We start from the raw sequence: 20,282 nt of genomic DNA on the forward strand, positions 1-20,282 counted from the left end.
GTATCGAAAAGACCATTAGTGTTTTCACAATCAGAGATTTTTTTAAATGTTATGTGTTGGTACAGTTACATTAGGAGCAGGTAGACCAATTCTTTTTAGAGTTACCTGATAGCCCTCAGTAGTCTTCACAGAAAAATAAAAACTCAGAGGGAGACCGCTCTGAATTTAGCTATGTCCTCAACACGACTGCCTATTCCGGGACAGATGTGGCCACTCCTACACAACCTTAACGGTACTTTACTTTTCAAGTAGTCTAATTAATTTCAGTGGTGCAGCTTGAGGCAATAATAAGGTACTTGTCAATGTGAGTAAAGCAGTCTTGCCTAGTCTCACTATCTTATTCCAAACCTGGTGGTATTTAGTTTTTTTCTTAAAGCCTCAGTTCCTGGAGTCATGCTATTTTTTTGAGAATCACAGCTTACTTTTTTTAATGAACATTTCTAACTTTCATTGTTGCAGAGAAAAGCTTGAAAACATCACCTGAGTGCACCCTAAAGGCTCAAAAACACAAAGGGAAAGGAAAAGAATCATTTTTTTAATATCATGATTTTTAAACCAGTTTCATTATATTTGGGGGCTGATTAATGATTTTTGAACATAGGGGGTTGGTAATACTTGTAAAGGTGGCAGCATCTGTCTCCCTGTGTCTGTGTGGTTCAGATTGTAACGTCTTTAAGGCAGGACACTCTCAGCTGTGCGTCATGTACAACACTGAGCACCCTGTCAGCAGTGAAATAACAATTTTAAGCCTATTGGTATAGCTGGGATCAGAAACTAGATTTCTGCAATGCTCCTGAAGTGATATGAGTCTATTCACTGGATGAGCAGCTGTTCAATAGGATGGCTACATCTTTTCTGCTATATTCCGATCATATCAGAGGGCTGAGCTGTACTGCAGTACCTAGTTCTACAGGGAAGCCATGTGAAATGGTATTTGAAGCGTGGCTTTCCGGGCAGAGGATTGTGATGCTATCAATTTGGTTGGTTAATATTACACAAGAAGAAAGGGTGGACACCCCTTCTAACATCTGTGGGGGGTTGTGTTTTGCAGGAGATGCACGGGTGAGAGGTCAGACAGGGGTTCTCTCTGAACGCCGTGGTTCCTACCCGTTCATAGACTTCCGTCTTCTCAACAGTAAGTGCAACCCCTTCCCCAACTAAATTCCTACTGGGAATGGATTTGTAAAGGAAATTTAAAAACCAAAATGGTTATTAAAAGTCTATGACCCAAGGATCATTGTGCCACATTCAATGACCTGCTTTCCTCTTTCACTCAACGGGGAATGTGCCATAATACTGTTGTTCCCACCCAGTGTTTGAGCATGAAATGTTTTGACTAAATGACCACTGTCCATACTGCTTACAGTTGGTCAGATAAATACGTACGTCAGTAGTGGTGTGATAGCTGCCATCATGGCCAACCCCAGGGATTGAACTGGGGACTTCCACAGTTAAAAGGACCTAAAGATCCAGACTCACCATCTGAAAGCTTTAACCGCCTCTCATCCTCTGTGGTTTGGGCACAGAGGGAGAAACATAACATGCACTGAGCAGTGGATTACAGTGACATTAATTTTGTCAACAGTCAGAGCCCAATGCAAAACCCAATGGAGTCTTCCCCTTGACTTGGATTTTGCATCAGGCCTATAGTGAGCATCTGTCAAAAAAACAGCTATAACCTCATTTTTATTAAAGTTATTAATCTAGCGTTGTTGTGAATAATGAACACAGCTAAAAAAAAAGTCCCAGTTCTTTTTCACCTGACCTCTCTCCATTTATCCAAACTATGAGAGGGATTTTTCTGTCTTCTCTCCTTTAGAGAGATTCCTGGGAAATGCCCAGTTATTGTACCCCAGTTACCCAGTGTGCAAAGATGATTAAAGATAAAAATTTCACTCACAATTCTTTGGTCTTTGTATTCAAACAGAATACAACACAACTCTGACATTCAGACACAAGTAGGGCTTGGCATAAATCTCATGTATAGCACAGGTCATTTGAATTTTACCTTTGAAACAACACTTACTAACAGCCTTCATCAGAATAGACTGGATCTCCAACAGTTGCTTAGTGATTAAAGTTTTAATCCTCTGGTGATTACGTTTTTCATTAAAAAGCACTTATCAAAACTAAACATTAAACCCTGTTTGCTTAACTGCTTTCCAGAACTCCGAGGATCTGGGGAATGGGAGGGCTGAAAATAGGTGGGACTGGAGCAAGTGCAGGAAGAGAAGAAGGGAACTAGAAAGAGGGGAAAACTCAGAGCTCTGATGTGCTGACACTTATGGAAGCTGGCAATGCTGCTACAGTCTGGTAAAGATTTTAGTTTTGGAATCATCATTATCTATTTTCTGCTTCCTCCACTGTTGGCCCAGACCAACTGCTGCCAAATCTTGTACACTAGAGGTAGTGCTGAAGGCAGAAGTCCATCAGAATGTTGGGTATGATGCTGAGTTAGGGAGACATAGGTGATGAGACAAATCCAGAAAGTTGCCCAGACCAACCAGAGGATATCAGACCTGCTGAGACCCTTGCAATATCATTAAAGATATGGGCTCTGTAGCGGAAGAGAACTTGAATCAGGTCTGGGGAGTAGTAAAGTATTGGGAAAGAACAGACAGAGTTAGAAATCCAGCTGTAGGGATGAGTTAGAAACTTAGCTGTTCTCACAAGGCGAGGAAGAGCAAAGAATAGGGGTACAAAAGGGCACTTGGGAGGGAGAGGTACTTACATTTTTTTGAAAAGTATGTTCAAGAGCCCAAAACTTACTTCTCAAAATTCTAAGCTGAAACTTGTTTAATCAAACCCAGTTCACCTCTCCTTGGTTATAAATTGATTGACAAGAACACCAGCTGCTGAGCAAATGCCATTGTCCCAGCTTTCATTCATGCAGTGACAGAAGTGAATAAATGTTCACATTTGACTCTGCCGGAAGTATTTCATTTTTGTTTTCAATTTTATTTATTTATTTATTTAGTAGTCCCGTTAAACTCTCCTTCCTCACCCCCCACCCCCCCCAACAAAAAAAATAAACCTTTTCAAATTGTATTTGTGCACTTTTCTGTTGAAGGTAGGTTTTCTGGGGGGAAGTGGGAGGTTTCCTTCTACGGAATCCTGCTGATTCATTCTTCCAATTCAGGAAGGTCCGGTATGCACCAATGGAGGGGATCACCACAGACAGCAGTACTGTTGTGATGGCTCAAGGAGTAAGGAACTCAGCTTGACCTTTCTAGCACATGTGGCTACCCTATGTAATTTAAAAGAGGTGTCTTTCTGTATGTTGCATCTTCAAATTCAAAGGAGCTGCCCTGCTAGTTTATACAGCAGCCGTCATTTTTGTTTCATTTCAGATGCTGAATGTTACAGAGTAAGTCAAGGTGTCCTCTCTCAGGGGGACTTTAGACTTGTTCTTTCTTTGTTGTTTCTCTTTAATCTGAAATTAGTTATTTAGGGTATGTCTACACTACAAAGGTGTGGGCTTAACTCAGATTAGCTAACCGCATTAGCTGGCTTGGGTTAAAATAGCAGTGAAGACATGGCAACTCGGTTTTTAACTCAGGTTTGCAGCTTGAGTTCATCGCCATGCTCCCATATGGACCCTAACTTGAGCTGCTATGGGCCTGAATTGCCATGTCTTCACTGCTATTTTAACCTGAGTTAGCTAATGCAGGTTAGTTAACCTGAGTTAAGCACACACTTTTTTTGTGTGTGTAGTGTAGATATATTTTAGACTGAAAAAAACTCTGTTTGACCTCTGTGAATGGGGAAAGGTAGCAGTCTTGAAAATATGGAGGGAACCAAAATCAGATTTTTGTGTTTTCATTGTTGTATTCTAATGGACTGATGAGAATTTGTTAATGTTTAAATCCAAAATAAGGTGAAATCTCAACACTAGACCACTACGGTTGCAAATGAAGAGAGCACTGGGCCTGTCTCGCTCACTGTGCACATGTCTGTGCCTGGGATGTACACAAGCTTTTATTTTGGCCTCACCCATGCTCACTAAATGGGGCCTGTCTATTTAACATATACTACAAGTACAGCGGGAACATTGCTTAAAAGAACTTCCTCTTAAAAGGGAACAAGCAGCGTAAACAGAATAATCTTGTGATACAACTATATAAAGTGCCAGGACTAATACTACTAAAATTATTTGGCACCGTGAAATGTTTGCTTATGTAGCTATAACTAAGTGAGAGATTAAGGCAGAACAGACTTTACTAGAAATATATTCAATATCCATAAAGACACATTATCACAATCATTTCTCCATGATCTAACTCCTACAAATTCAGATAAACAGAACTTAAACTCAAGCTACACAGCACCATCTAGCAACTTCAAATAAAACTTAGAGAATTTTTTCACTTCAAGGTCCCAGAAACAAAGGCAAGGTTTTCATCTCGAGGCCAAAAGACCAAAACATCAAGACACTTGATCACGGCCTTGGATAGACCAAGAGACTACCTACACTTGACCAGAGCTCAAAGAGCCATCTCACAAAAGAAGAGAGAGAAAAATTAAAGTTTATTATTAAAGAAAGACATGTACACTCTTAAAACAAATATTTCAGGACACTGCTATTTAACATAAAACAATATTACTCAAATATAGTCTTTATAGGTTATAGATTAGTTTATAGATTAGTCACTTGGGTGGATTTTCTTTCCAACATGGCCAGCATGGGTTAGCATGAAGGTTGTCTATATCTTTTGACTTCTTTGGATTCTGGCACCAAATTTAATGTATGGTTAAAAGGTGTAGTAAAGTCCTTCTGGAGAAGGAAATTGCATTGATTCTGAAAACAGATCTTACAGGGTAGGACTCAAAACCAACTGGATTACACAATTAGCTTCCTGCTGTTTGAGCTAATGTCTATGATGATGTCTAAACATTCCTCCAGTGTCCAGCTATATCAGAGAGAAGTTTGGTGTGTGTAACTTGGCTTTGACAGGACCAGATTGCCAAGCACCATCAGGATTGTCCAGGCACATTTTCTCTCTCACGCCCAGCTGGCGGAAAGGTAAGGCTTTAGTGTTCCTGTGACTGGAGTCCCAGGAGAGCCAACTGAGGTCACTCAACTAGAGTGAACTGCAAAGAATGGGGCAGACACTCCCCAACGCTGGTGGATATTCCAATACTTAGATTTACTAAGCCAGCACAAAACATACTCTATAATACCACACTGGTTACCCAGAAGCCAACAACACAGTTCCTTTAAAATAACCCAGCCTCAGGCTTCCACCCAGACACCCAAGTCAAATATGATGAGGATCACTGAAAATCTTATTCATCATATAAAAAAGTTGTACCAATCCCAAAGGATCGGACATATTACCTCCCAGGTTAACGATATTCCAGATCTTACCCAAATATCCGCTTACAGCCAATTCTTATTAACTAAACTAAAATTTATTAAAAAAGAAAAGATAGAGAGCATTGGTTAAAAGATCAATATACATACGGACATGAGTACAGTCTTGAGATTCAGATTCATAGCAGAGATGGTGAGCTTTGTAGCTGCAAAGAGTTCTTTCAGAAATAGTTCATAGGTTATAGTCCAATGTTTACATTTCAGGGTGGTCCAGTCAGAACTGGGATCTCAGTCCTTATGGCTTAAACTTCCCCTGCATGAAACCTCAGGCAGATCTGAGATAAAAAAAGGATCAGGACCTAAGGGTCTTTTATACAGTTTTCTAGCAGCTACTTGACCATACAGTCCTGGGTGAACAATAAGCTTTTGATGTAATCTTCTGTTTACTAAACCTCACCAATAATTAACTACATGGATTAACATAAGATAATTTATCCATTAAGCAGTTTATCACAGACTTTAAAGAGACACATAGACAATGACATTATTGCACCCAAGATTCATCTAAAAGTTAATATTCCCTTTTGATCTCTGAATCAACAGCTATGGTGACAGACAGGAACTGTCTGTTTACATGGCCAACATTTAACCAGCTTTTAAACACAAACACATACAATTAGTATCACCTTTAATTCTTTTTGCATTTCAAAGTTCTAGCCAATCTAGCATCAAATGGCCCTAATTATCATTTGCATACTTTCTAACATGTCTTTAAAGGTTGGCTTTGGGTTAGTTAGCCTGCAAGCTGTTTAACCCTTTCTGGCCATGCATTACACTTTGTATAAGATTCATTGCAATTATATAACAGTGGTAGCAATAATGATTTGCATGGTTATATTTTAATTAGACAATGCCACAGTTCCTCTTGTAATTTCTGCCCTCACAAATGTGTATAGCCTTATGTTTTCTTGAACTGTAGCTGGGCCGGTGACCTTTAGCTTTAAAAGTTGATTTGTGGAGGACAAAATTTAACCTAAATGATGACCTAGTAGTTGATCAGATGATCCCATGCCATCATCTAGTGTGTTCCTGTGCTCTAGCATAGCAATATATATGTCCTTGTCTTAAACTACTGGGTCCCAACAACTTGCAAGGGCTTATGACACCACCTGAAGCTATATGCATTAGTGTAGGCAACAAAGATTTTTGACCCAAGACTTTCATGAGGCATTGAGTAGCAACTTTCTCTCATATCATCACTGTTGGGGGTGAGGAGGGTCTGGTGGCTTTGCAGTCCCCACATTCATTTCAGGGTTCCTATGAGGCAAAGCAGGCCATCCACTTTCCCATCCTGCAGTAGTGAGACAGGAAGGCTGCTTGCTCCTACTGGCTAACTGGACTAAGGGATGCTCCAGAACACCTTGCACCTGGGCAACCTGAATATTATTCTGGGGCCTGTGATCAAAACCCCTGATATTTTGGTTTGCTAAAGTCCTGTAAACTGAAGGCAGTGAGTTCTGCACAGCTCTGTTTAAGGGAGGTTCATAAGAGAATTGGGGAAGGAGTTTCCCCTTGAAATACATTACGATCAAGGCGTACCCTAAAATGGGAACGGTGAGTGTGAGAGAGAATGTCAGGGCTGTTTTCTTGTTTCATGCTAGATGAGTAAGTGACCTAAAAAAGGCGGGGGTTGAAAGTAAAAGTTTAGAAACGTAACTTTCCCAAAAACTCCACGAAAGTAAAAGAATAGACTGGAGTAGTGTTGAAATACTGTGGAACAGCAAAATCAAATGTGTAAATGGGCTAGAGTTAGGTCCCAACCAAAACCCCACAGATTTTAAGAAAGTTTCTCTCTGAACTTTGCAGGTCAGGCCCATATCTGAAACTAACTCAGGCTAATTTCATGAAGGCAGTTAGAGGCCATTTTGCTTTTTACAAGCTACTGTATTACCTCCAAGCAGCCACAGAAGAGTAGATAAGCTGAACATTGGGTCTTGTAAGCATTCGGAGCTTTACGCACTTCCGCAGTGAAAATTAACGTAATCTGATTTTCCTTTTAGAGGAGCCTAGTTTGGGTTTCAGAAATAAAGGACTTTAGTAATAAGGCAGCAATTATTTAATTTTCTGATTGATTAAATTGCTCAGTAAGTCACTGAACCAGATCCTTCCAGTGACTCTCATGTGGTGATTAAAATAGGTTTTCATTATCCCATGATGTGCTGTGTCGGTGACTGATATGGTACATTTCTTGATGGCATTAATTAAAAACAAGAGGAAATTCCTGGCATCACTGATATAGCCAGATTAGAAAGAAAGCATCTGCAAGGTTTAAACAGCACTTGTTCAGAGGTGCTTCAGATATGAGAGCGCCTGCTTTGCGCTGTGTGTTCACCAACCTGAGATCTTGATATTAATGTGCAAACAAAGGAAGTTTAATTTAACTTACCTTAATCAGTGAACAGAACTAACTTGGATCACCTACTATCTTCAAAAGATACTCAGGGCTGTTGGATTCTTTCTCTGGCTCGGATGCTGATGTGCTGCGTGACATTAGGCATCTAATAACCTTTCTGTAGCTCAGTTTGCCCAAATGTAAAATGATGCCTTAGAGGCATTTGATGAGGTTTACTTTACCTACCTTGCAGTCAATATTTAAGGCTTAATGAATATTTCCAAAGTACTTTTAGATTCTCAGATGAAAGGTGATCTAGAAATGCAAAGTATCAGGTTTGGTAAAATAAGATATGGACTCCTATGGACAAAGTCTGGATCTAGATCTGACACACCCAATGTTTGGGGATGTTTGGATCTGTGATTTTAGTTTGTCCCACAATAAAAAGAAGTTGCAAAATTCAGATACAGCCCCAGGTTTGGATATTGAACAATTCCAAGGCTTTTGGTTAGGGCCCATCTCCAGATAAAATAAAATCCAACCACAATCTTCACCCAAACCTCTACGTGATCTGAACCCAAAATGTTTGAGGTTTAAAAAAGTTTGGTTAACTTTTTATTTTATTGTCTTTGGCTGGGACAAGAAATGGAAGTGCTGAAATACCATAAGAGAGGCCTGGGTCATGGTATTTCTGTCCCAGATGAAACTAGGAAGTGCTAAAAGTCTTGTGAGGAAGTTTCAAGGACTTATTGGACTACCCAGATTAAAGAGGTTCAGTTAAGCATCCAAATCTCTGAATGCTTATTAAAACTAAAGGGCCAAACTTTTGAGGTTTACCGCATCACTACAAAATACTTGCCTTCTGCCCCAGCACAGAGATACCTCCTGGAAAGGAAAGGACACTTAGCTTCCTAAATTGGTTTGGCCCCTCTCTGCTGTGGATGGGAAGAATAACCCCAAAACCTAAAATTCACCTATGGACTTGCTATGAGCCTCCTATTCATGAAAGGGGAATTAGGATTCTGTAATATTGTCTCAGCACAGACAGTTCTGTTTTCTACTAAAGCTCCACTCTACGCACAGAGTTCTCCCTCTCTGTCTCACTGCACATCTGTGTGTTTCTCTCTCTACTCTCTTTAAAGGAACAGACAAGTTTTAAAAACAATCCTATTAAAAATGTTCTTCCCTACATTAGTAAGGGGTTTGGGGTGTAGGAGGGTGCTCTGGGCTGGGATCGAGGGGTTTGGAGGGCAGGAGAGGGATCCAGGCAGGGGGTTGGGGCACCGGGAGAGGCTCAGCAGTGCAGGCTCCGGGTGGCGCTTACCTCAAGTGGCTCCTGGAGGTAGTAGCATGTCCCTTCTCCAGCTCCTACACGGAGACATGGCCAGGCGGTTCTGCACACTGCCCCGTCCACAGGCACCACCCCTGCAGCTCCCATTGGAGCGCCGGAGGGGGCCATAGGAGCAGGGCCATAGGAGCACGTAGGAGCCGGAGCGGGGCCATGTCGCAGCTTCCAGGAGCTGCGTGGAACGGCCCCCGACCCTGCTTCCTGGCTGGAGTGCTGGAGCAGGGCAAGCCCCAGACCCCACTCACCAGCAGGAGCTTGAGGGCCAGCTTAAAATGGCTGGTGGGCCAGATCCAGCCTGCAGGCCGTAGTTTGCCCACCCCTGGCATGGACAATAATGTGTAATTGCAAAGTGGCTGTAGCTTGAAGGACAACTGGAAGCCTCGTGTTGTCGAAAGACCAAAAAAGGAACAGCATTATTGTAGCAGCATGATAGCTAAAGCTTCCGAGTTGATTCACTGGTATCTGCCCAAATTCTATCACCCTGGCATGGACAGTGATCTGTTCACAATCAATCCAGAGAAAAAAAACAAAAACATTTATTCAAATTTACTCAACAAGTGAGTTTCAGGACATTGTGACCTGTGCATGAACATTCAACAAGCCAAAGAGGTGGCCAAATGCATTGACTAAATTATTTGCTGGTAATTATTTCATCAGTTGTAACTCAGCTATGGTGATATAATATTTTGAATGTTGTTATTATTTAACATATTGGCGTAGTCACAACCAGGTAGGCCCCATTTTGCTAGGCAAACTACAAAACATGTCACAAATGAGAGTCTCTGCCCCAAAGACTGTTATGCTATTCCACAGTTTTAGAGGTTTCAGAGTAGCAGCCGTGTTAGTCTGTATCCGCAAAAATAACAGGAGTACTTGTGGCACCTTAGAGACTAACAAATTTATTAGAGCATAAGCTTTCGTGGGCTACAACCCACTTCTTCGGATGCATAACAGTTTTAGAGAATCTCCAGAAAGACAGTACATAGTTAACATGTCAAGCATTTCAAAAAGGATCTGGGGATGTGCTCCCCGAGAAGACTTTTGTAATTGTTAATGAAAAATGTTTTGGTATAGTATATAGTTGAAAGCAAAAAATTTATTACTGGATTCTGAATTAAATACAAAAGGCAGGAAAGTCTCAAGTGGATTTCCAAAGATACTGAAATCTACAAGATACCAATACAGCACTTATTTAATGTGTTGTGTTGCAGTGTGTAACGTTCTCCTGTCTAATATTTAATTTTTATGTTCATAGTATATTCATGGCAGGTAATATCAGCAATTTTCTTAACTTATAAAATATCACTCTGATCAAAGTGGTAAAAGTATTATCAGCACCAGGGCACAAGGTTTCAACCACATTTAGAATGAAACCAGCACAAGATTTCAACCAAATTTAGAATTAAAATCAATCTGATTATTTTTAAAGCAAATCTCAATTATGTGTTTTCCAAAATAGCAACAGACAGACCTTAAAAGGGTCAGAGGTCCAGCTGGGATGTTTATCTGAATATTCTGAGGTCTGCCAAGCTGGAGTGGAAACTTTGCAGTAACAAGTTGTCTTAAAATGTTTTCTGAAGCTTCCTGCTTTCTGTCACACCAGAAATTCCAGGAGAGCAGTCTTTCTTCAGAACTTTGATAATTCTACTCTGATCTTGAACCAGGAAGTGCAGAAGTGCAAGAAAAAGACAGACAATGCAGAGAGAAAATGAACACTTTTTCAAAAGCTTGCAATAGGTTTAAAATCAAGTTTTGGATTAGTTCTTATTTTAACTGAGCCTGTTCACTTATCCTTAAAAAGCTACAGCTGTCTTTTAATTAGTGTGAAAAAATCCATGATATGCCCTTGGACACAGGTAATAAGAATACACAGTAATTTATCTACTGTTAGCACTTTCAGGTATGCTCCTGTTTATACTATAGGAGAACTTTGGAAGGTGAGAATTTTGGCACAGTACACTAAACAAAGACAAGACTATATTAAGGGGGATGTAAATCTAAGCTAAAAGTTTGGTATGAATTGACAGAGGCTTTATCTATGTTGGAGAAATTAACTGGAGTAAATACTGATTGTTCCCGCTTAGCCAATTAAACGCACCTTGAGTCCATGCACAAAAGCACTTCAATCAGTTGTCACAGAGGCCACCATTGCAGGATGTTACTTCCAGAATCTGTAGGGATAAAGTGTCTCCTTAGCTTACCAGCTATCACCTCTCTCCCTCCTGCCATACCTCCAGAAATGTCTCCTGCAGCCATTTTCTCCACTCCACCAACAACTCCTCTTTCCCTGCTTTTGCAGGCCCTGATTTGCATAGCAGAGGATAAGCATAACATGTCCACATGGCCAAGGGCGTGCTGCAAGAAAACAGGGATAAAAGCTGTATATGAGTCAAAGATGTGTTTAACAGACCTGATTTATAGATGTTAGGCACCTTCCTGGAGCGTCCTTGAGGAAAATGAATGGAACATTGTTTCTGAGTCAATTAGTTATTCGAAAATTAACCAACCCACTTTCCCTCCAGGAAAGGGGGCAAATAATGTCTCCTCATTATACACTCAAGTGCTGTGCAAGCCAGAAAGAAGATATCACCGAAGAAAACTCACAGAGCTGGTTTGAATGCATAAACAAAATCTCTTCATTTAAAAAAATGGTACTAATACTGTAGAAAAGTCAATGTCTGGTATGGAGGTTAAATTGTCTCTGTGTAATGTTGATTTACACAATCATTTTTTGTTGTTAACTTGCACTGCCTTTTCCCTTTGTTAATACCATCTCCATATTGCCTTTATACGCTTAGTACACACGCCCATATGCTACCTCAGCAATACAAAACAGAGAAAGATGGTAGGTAGGGACTCGGGGAGCTACCAATTCAGGAAATCTCATTTAATTGAAATAACAATGTGTGGAGGGAGTGATAGGCCATGTACAGGGAGAGTTGATGTGTGTTACTCCCTTCTCTTCTGTGCTGCCGGTGGCACTTTGTTTTGAGAGAGAAGGATACAAGCAGATCCTCATGGCTTATTAACCTCTTGAGGGGCACAGGCAGAATTCAGGTGTCAGCCAGTATCCTACAGTCACGTATTGGCTTTGTATGTACTGTATTTATGTATGATGTTGCCCTCTAACAGCTGCCAAACAGAATGGATAAAGGACTTACTAGCACTGCCAACTAACGGAAATCTCCTTTAGCATAAGTAGCCTGTGTTTTTGAAGCTGAAGAACCAGGGTAAATGTTTCAGCTTCACAGGGAGCGAATGTGTGTGTTTACACAATAATTGTGCTCCATCTGCAGCAAAAGGATTCCTCACCTAATGTGCCGGGCAAAACTTCAATACAATGGGAATGTGCACCCCTTATAGTCATACATGTGCTGCTTTCGTGGATAAGCACAAAAATATCCATAAGGTGCTAGAATTATTAAATAAAGAGCATAACAAAATCCCAGATGATGTTTTATGAGTATAAAAAAACATCCCTGCCCATATTTCAGTTTCATTTCAAAAGTGCACATACATGCCAAATCCCTCCTACATGTCCCTTTGCAGCCACATAATGTCAGTATTTTTTTTTTCAAATCAGCTGCTCATTCTACAAACTAATGTCCATAGTCCTATGGTTGCAGAGTAAAGAAACCTGCATAGATACCTTATGAACTGAGTTCTTTGTGTATCATAACTCATTTTATTCTAAGTACAAACATCAGAGGGGTAGCCGTGTTAGTCTGGATCTGTAAAAAGCAACAGAGAGTCCTGTGGCACCTTTAAGACTAACAGATGTATTGGAGCATAAGCTTTCGTGGGTGAATGCCCACTTTGTCAGACGCATGTACAAACAGGTATCAATAGTACAAACAGGTATCAATAGCCCGTTGTGTTTCAAAAACCTCATGTGATCTATTCCAAGTCCTTGCACCCAAATAAAAACAAAAAAATGTATATTCAGTATCACCTTCATTAACTAATGTAAAACCATCATCCTTAACTCAGTCTGGTTATTGAGGCACATAAGACAGGTCATAGTTATTTGCACTACTGGTGAGCTGAAGACAGAATTTTAGCCTTAAATCTGAATTCCTTCACTTTTTCTGTTTTAAAATCAAGCTCTTCGTGTTGTTTAAGCATCATTTTGTCCCTCAGTTTCATTAGATTTCTTTTTGGCTTAGAAGTGAAGAGGGGAGAAAGAGAAAATGCCACTGACAGTACAGATAAACCAAGGAGCCCAAAATGTAAGCCCTTGACGAGAATGTTCAAATCTTGGATACTCAGATCATGCCTATATGTGAGCATCCAAATGTAGGTCTTGGACTTCATGTTAAAGAACCCACTTTTGAAAATTCAGCTCATAGCGTGCATTAAGAATATTATAGATTCCCTCTTATGAGAATGAAAATACGTTCAGATGGGATTTATGGGTTATTGTGGATAAATTTTCCCAAAATTCACTGTGATAGAATATAGTCCTGGAGCAGAAAGGCATGCTCTGTCTAAGGGATGCAAACTGCCCACAGTGTTCTCTTGAAACTCCTATTGAAAGCCATGAATGTTCTATACATGCCACAATATGGCTCACAAGTGACAATGAATTTGAATGAAATTGTCATGGGGATTAAGAAACCATTTCATGATTCACACTGCTCCAGTCTAGTGTGTTTTGGGTACTATAAGTACCTATGTTGTAGACATAGCCTCAGTTTCTACTACTGCTAATCCAAGGGATAATGTATTCCCTCAAATCAAATCCATTGCTGCTGTGATACCGCAACACTCACACTCTCCACAGCTATTTCTCTCCACTGGAATTCCAGGACTGAAAAGACATAGGGGCTTGTCTTCACTATGGAGCTAAATTGGTGCTGCTGCAATCGATGCAGTGGCATCGATTTAGCGGGTCTAGTGAAGATACTCTCCATCGATGAGAGAGCGCTCTCCCATCGATTTGTGTACTCCACCTCAACGAGAGGCGGAAGCAATGTTGGCAGGAGAGCGTCTTCCGTCAACATAGCGTGGTATGGACCCCGCAGTAAGTAGATCTAAGCTATGTTGATTTGAGTTACGCTACTAACGTAACTCAAATTGCATAGCTTAGATCAACCAGCAGCGGTAGGGTAGACCAGGCCACAGAGTTGACTTCTGAAGCAAAAGTAAAAGGAAGGAAGGAAGATGACAATTTCACAATCACTTGCATTCAGTGTAAAGGCCAGATGGAGATCTGGTTAGGAGGAGTTCTGGCAACTGCTAGCTTTAATGGACAAAGCAGAATGTTTCCATGCCTGTAAAATTTAAACATGTGAGCTGAGATTGTGACAGTAACATAATCTAGGCAAAGAAGGGAATAGGAAAATTGGAGGTGGAGCGGAGAAGAGACTGATGAAGGATTAACTTTGGAATTAAGCCTAAAAGACTTTTGGTCTCCAGGAACTGAGCTGGATTCCAGCAACTTATCAAAAATCACGATATAAAAGAAAGAAATTCACAGCCAGTCTTCGGGCTCCTCCCACACACTGTTCTCTCCCAATAACTGGTGTGGCTTTTGATAGCCATTCCCCCAATAGGCAGGGTTTAAAAAAAGAAAGACAAGAAAATGAAATGACTCTAATTTTTGAAAGGGCGATAGAATTTGGGCAGATACCAGTGAATCAACTCGGAAGCTTTAGCTATCATGCTGCTACAATAATGCTGTTCCTTTTTTGGTCTTTCGACAACACGAGGCTTCCAGTTGTCCTTCAAGCTACAGCCACTTTGCAATTACACATTATTAAAGGTCTTTGGGATATTTGGAACAATCTCCTGTACAATGGAATGGTATGACTTAGGGATTCAATAACTCATACTCAGTGTCCTTAGCAAAATATATATTATCTTTGTTTGCTCATTTTGTGCCCTTCAGTAGCCCTGAGGTTTGGTGACTATTGGATCACATGAGGAGGAAATTCCACCCAGAAAACACTCAAAACTGTAAATTTTTAACAACATTCCTGACCTTTAAGCCAACACAAACCTGTGAAATTTGTCTGTTCCTTTGCAGCGCCAATACAGACTTTATAAGATTCTAAAATTAGTATCTAAAGACCACTCTAAAAAGTGCCAGAAAAGTGTTTTAGATACATATTTTTAATATTCATAAGCATGGAAAAGGTCAAATTTGAATTTCACAGAAGAACCAATGCTCAGCACAAATAGCAAAAAATGGAAACAGATGCCCTCACCACATGCATGTTTTGTAAAATCTTCTCTGCATAACAAATTCAGTGATGTACAATGCAGTTGCTCATCTCAAATAATGATAGGCTTGCCCTGAAAAGAGCTCTCCATTTTCAGCCAATCCCTTGTAAACCCCATCTTAAAAAAAAACATGCTTACCCCCACCTGCCTCTAACCACTGCCCTATTTTTTCCTTTGGCCTCTCAACTTACAGTGACTACAGTGAAACTGACTAGACATGAAGTGCTGTTAAATGCACAAATTAAACAACTTTAATTTCTCTAATAGTAAACTTAGCTGTTACTCCTAACAACAATAGAGTAAAATAAATGCCAAACTAAGTTATCTTCCTTATGAAAACAATTTAATTTTCCTTGTCAAATTCATCCATATATGAAATTCCTTGTCAAATTCATCCATATATGAAATTCTAGGGAAGCAAAATCATTCTGGAATTCAGTAAAGAGAGCATATGGCTACTGTACAACTTGAATAAGGTATATTCCCTTTTATATGTTCCCTGGCATCAGTTAAATTTTTTTTTTATTCTAAATTTAACTTCTTAGCATCACTGCACATGGATTGGTTATGGGGAAACACCAAACAATATGACAGAGTAGGCAGCCAATTTTACCTTTTTTTTCCAAAATGGGTCATGCACTAGATTTTATGCACTGAAAATGCATCCTTAGGTGGGTTTAGGTCGCTAATGAAGTTTTGCTTCTTCTGGTAATTTATCATTATAGTGATCTCCAGCAGATTGTATTGCAAAGGCTGCACACACACAAATCACCATCACAACTTGGAAACTCATTAAGAAGCAGTGCTGAACTTTTATAAGCGCCAACGTCTGGGTGCATATAACAAAGAGCATGCAATCTTGTTACAGACCATGAGAACTGAATTCTACTGATGATTCACTATGGACACTCCAGGGCCACTCATCTTACCATGGGGATGGCATGGAGTCTAATGGCTCTGGTTCACTTACTATTTACCATATAAGAGCACTATACACATTCATTCACTACCCACATGGGAAAGAGAAGAATTTAATTTTTTAAAAACCACACACAACATCACATAAAAGGAAGATGTCATTAAAGAGGACAGTGTCGTTGTAGCAGTGTTGGTCGCAGGATATGAGAGAGACAAGGTGGCTGAGTTAATATCTTTTATTGGACCAATTTCTGTTGATGAAAAAGACAAGCTCTTGAGCTCCACAGAGCTCTTCTTTAGCTCAAAAGCCTGGCTCTTTCACCAATAGAAGTTGGTCCAATAAAAGATATTATCTCACCCACTTTGTCTCTCTCATTGAAGAAGACAGTGTCAGTCAGTATTAGACTGATCCAACATTAGATCCCAAATTGGGTGCACAAAGTTTCCCAGCAAATGTGGGAATGTGGGGGAAAGAGAACTACAAAAAGATGCTACAGCCAGAAAAGTTCATTCAGAAACTTAATATCTAGATCTTTTAACTTCTGAGTTCAACATGTACTGGCTTCAGTTCTGTTTGGAAAGAGATCGAGTAGACCAGAGTGTCTGATTGTCACATTTCCAAATTCAGAATGCAAAGTATATTTTCATTGTAATCCAAAGGGATTTAGAAGCATGAATGATTAACAAAAGCTGGGAGTTTCATTGTCTGATTTCCTGAAGTTTACCTTGCAGCATCAAAAAAGTTGGTCACGTTTTTGTTGATTGTGTGCCTTATCTGTTTTGGAACTATGCATCTATCTAAAGAGCATGGCACTAACAGTGCTGGTACAAATTACTCCAGGAGAATACAACTCGTATCGTGAAAAGATTTAACCTACCCAAAGATGACAATTCTACATCAAATTCTACATCAAACCCTGGACCTAACCCAGCTTTTTGTGGGTCTTTCAGTGTATAATAATATTGTCCCAATATAACTGTTAAGTAATATGAGCAAAGAATACTTGGAACTGGAATAACCAACTATTTTATCTCTTGGATGTGTACAGCCTTTTACTAGCAAACAGGAATCCCAAAGTGACTCCTGGACCTGTCACTTGTTGTACATCAGTGAAGTATATCAGCAGGTGGAAAAAAAGTCCTTATTTTAAAAGAGCCTGTTGTTATATTTATGTATTCATTGTGTATTTGTATTATCATCACACCTGGGAGCCCCAGTCACGGACCAGGACCCGCTGTGCTAGGCTCTATACAAACACAGAACAAAAAGTCAGTCCCTGCTCTGAAGAGCTTACAGTCTAAATCCCCTCCGACCTAAACTGGTAAAACAAAGTGCATGTCAGCCTCTCCATTAAACACCATAAGGCATCATTCAGAAAGTTGAAACCTCAGAAGATCCTTACTGAGGATTATTTCAACTTCAGCACAGCAAATCCCTCTCCTATGTACTTAGTTTTGACTTATTCACCTTCCAAAAGAGCAGCGAAAGTCAAATTTAAGTATTTCTCTTAATCCTTACACAAGTTTTGCTAATAGGACACATTACTATTCACATGGGGTATTTATGTGGGCCCCATTACTGTAGTCTCTGAGCACCTCATACTCTTTAATGTGCTTATTCTCACAACACCCCTGTGGCGTAGGGAACTGAGGCACAGAGAGACTAAGTGACTTGCCCAAGGTCATACAGGAAGCCTATGATAGAGCAGGGACTTGAACGCAGGTCTTCTAAGCTAGTATCTTAACCACTGCACCATAATTCATCTCTGTAATACAACTATACACCATTACTTCTAAAGCTAATGTATAACTTGTGCACGCACACTCCTAAAACAGAGATTTTATTCCTGAATCTGAACAGCAAAGAATGCGGCATTAAGAGTATTGTGGTTTCTTGCGAGTTTGAGAGAAGACTTACAAAATTATGAAATGTTCAATGTTTTCTTTTTAAAGAATGGAGAAAGTTGTCCTTGAGCTCCAGCATGATGGTTTTTGTACTAATTACTTTTCACAGATACAACACACTCAGGGGAAATTGGCACCAAGAAAAAGGTGAAAAGACTGTTAAGCTTTCAGAGATATTTCCATGCATCCAGGCTGTTGCGTGGAATTGTACCACAAGCCTCTCTGTACTTACTGGATGAAGACTACCTTGGACAAGCAAGGGTAAGAGACTTCTCCAAATCCCCAATCCTTGGAAATATCTTGCTGAAGAATGTCATTTTATAACTTGCTTTTCTGAAAAACAAATGGGTGGATGAACTGGCTAAAATTACCCACTCTAATTTCACCCCCCAACAAATGTACTAGACTTTGCCATGGGTTTTATGCTCATAGCATTAAGGAATGAGCATCAGAGTGACAAGGAAATGTCTAGACCTGATGCCAAAGTTCAAACTCAGCCAGCCCAAATTACAATCTGGAATTATTAAGTGAGGAACATACATTTGTATGCCTGAAGGATCCCTAAGTGAGTTACAAAAGTAAGCTGATATAAAACTATACATCGGATTAATTTCATCCACCAAGAAAATGCTGCCATCTCTGCAGCAACTATTTAACAGTCCATAGTAACACTACACAACAGTTTAGGCTAGAAAGTGAAGAATGCTAATTGAAAAGAGAAGTCATAGTAGGCAAAATATAATTACCTGATTCTTCAATCCTTACTCACTCTGAGTAGCATTTACCCACATGATTAGTCCTGTTGATGTCATTAGGATTACTCACATGAGTAAGCATTACTCAGTGCAAGAAAGGGTCACAAATCGTGACCCCCACTTGGGAATCTGGACTGTGTCAGGTGCTGGGGGAATAGTATGACAATGTAGAATTTGCCATATTAGGTCATGCAGAAGATCCAGGTTCAAAATCCTTAATGCACCTAGTCAATTGTGGAATGCTGTACATGGTGGGTGGTACTGTTGGACTCCTCTCTGAGACTGCATACAGCATGAGATAATAGGTTATTCCTGTGTTTGCTTGTCTGGATAGTACAGCTACATTTTTAAGAGGGCACATCTCTTTACAGGAACTAAGACAAAATGCAGGAATCAGCTCAGGAGAACTCACATTGTAGGAGTCATTTTGAAAAATTCAGAGCTAATTTGAGGCAATAAGGGAAGGCTGCAAAAAGTTGAAGAGCGATGGACCATTTGGCAAAATGTTTTCTTTGATTTTTCACATTCTTCTTGCTTCAGTTGGAAAATATTTTCGGCAGGGTCTCATTTACTGTACTTCTGTCAAGTAAAACGGCAAGAGGATTTCTCACCCAGTGGAATAAAACTTGGCTCTTGAAGGCAGACATTGCTATTTTGATCCAATTTCAAATGCATCTGTATAGCTCTCATGAGGAGAATTTTGAAGCTGCAGCAACTATACCTATGATTACTTAATGTACAGTAATAATTATTTAAATCTGCTTCACAGTCTGACATAACAGTCATTTTGCTTTTCATGTTTGCATTTTCAGCACATGCTATCCAAAGTGGGAATGTGGGATTTTGACATTTTCTTGTTTGACCGTTTGACAAATGGTAAGTCATAAAAAAGTAACAACAAAAAACCCCAAATCTTTTTTGTCATATGATCCCCCTCATACAGTTATTCTAGGAATTCCTAATTATTTTGCTAGACTTTTCCTGTTCAGACATTTAAATGGGAATTGTAGGGTGCTCGGCTCCTTACAAGATCACACCATTAAACATTTACAGAACATTCACAATTGTGTTATATTTAAATGTATCCCATATCTATAAATTTAATTTCTTTATATTTGTCATGGCCACCTTTTATTTATGTATTGTAAATTGATAATTACTTATATTTAAATGGCACGTTCCACTGGGAAAAATCCACAAGTGCTTTAAAAAATGTGTTCATTTCAGATCAATAATATGCACTGGCCCTATACCACCCACCTACACTGGGATGATCCTCTCATGATCAGCTACACAGACTTCAGGGCCAGACTCCATCAGCCATGAATTTTTATTAATATAAAATGGTTTTGGTCTGAATTATGCTTTATTTATATTATTTGTCGGGATAGGATATTAATTCTTCTCTCATTCAATAATGCCATA

At 39.7% G+C, this 20,282-nt stretch overlaps 1 protein-coding gene across 1 annotated transcript in view; it reads left to right on the forward strand.

Annotated features, from left to right (window-relative positions):
* PDE7B (phosphodiesterase 7B) overlaps nucleotides 1-20,282 on the forward strand; it is a 113,929-nt gene that overhangs the window by 61,054 nt on the left and 32,593 nt on the right. The window contains exons 2-4 of the mRNA XM_065401825.1: nucleotides 1,052-1,135; nucleotides 18,212-18,363; nucleotides 19,670-19,733. Coding sequence (XP_065257897.1) covers nucleotides 1,052-1,135; nucleotides 18,212-18,363; nucleotides 19,670-19,733 — 300 coding nt within the window. The remainder of the gene's footprint in view (nucleotides 1-1,051; nucleotides 1,136-18,211; nucleotides 18,364-19,669; nucleotides 19,734-20,282) is intronic.

This window comes from Emys orbicularis, chromosome 3, assembly GCF_028017835.1.
Source record: "Emys orbicularis isolate rEmyOrb1 chromosome 3, rEmyOrb1.hap1, whole genome shotgun sequence".
NCBI lineage: Eukaryota > Metazoa > Chordata > Testudines > Emydidae > Emys > Emys orbicularis.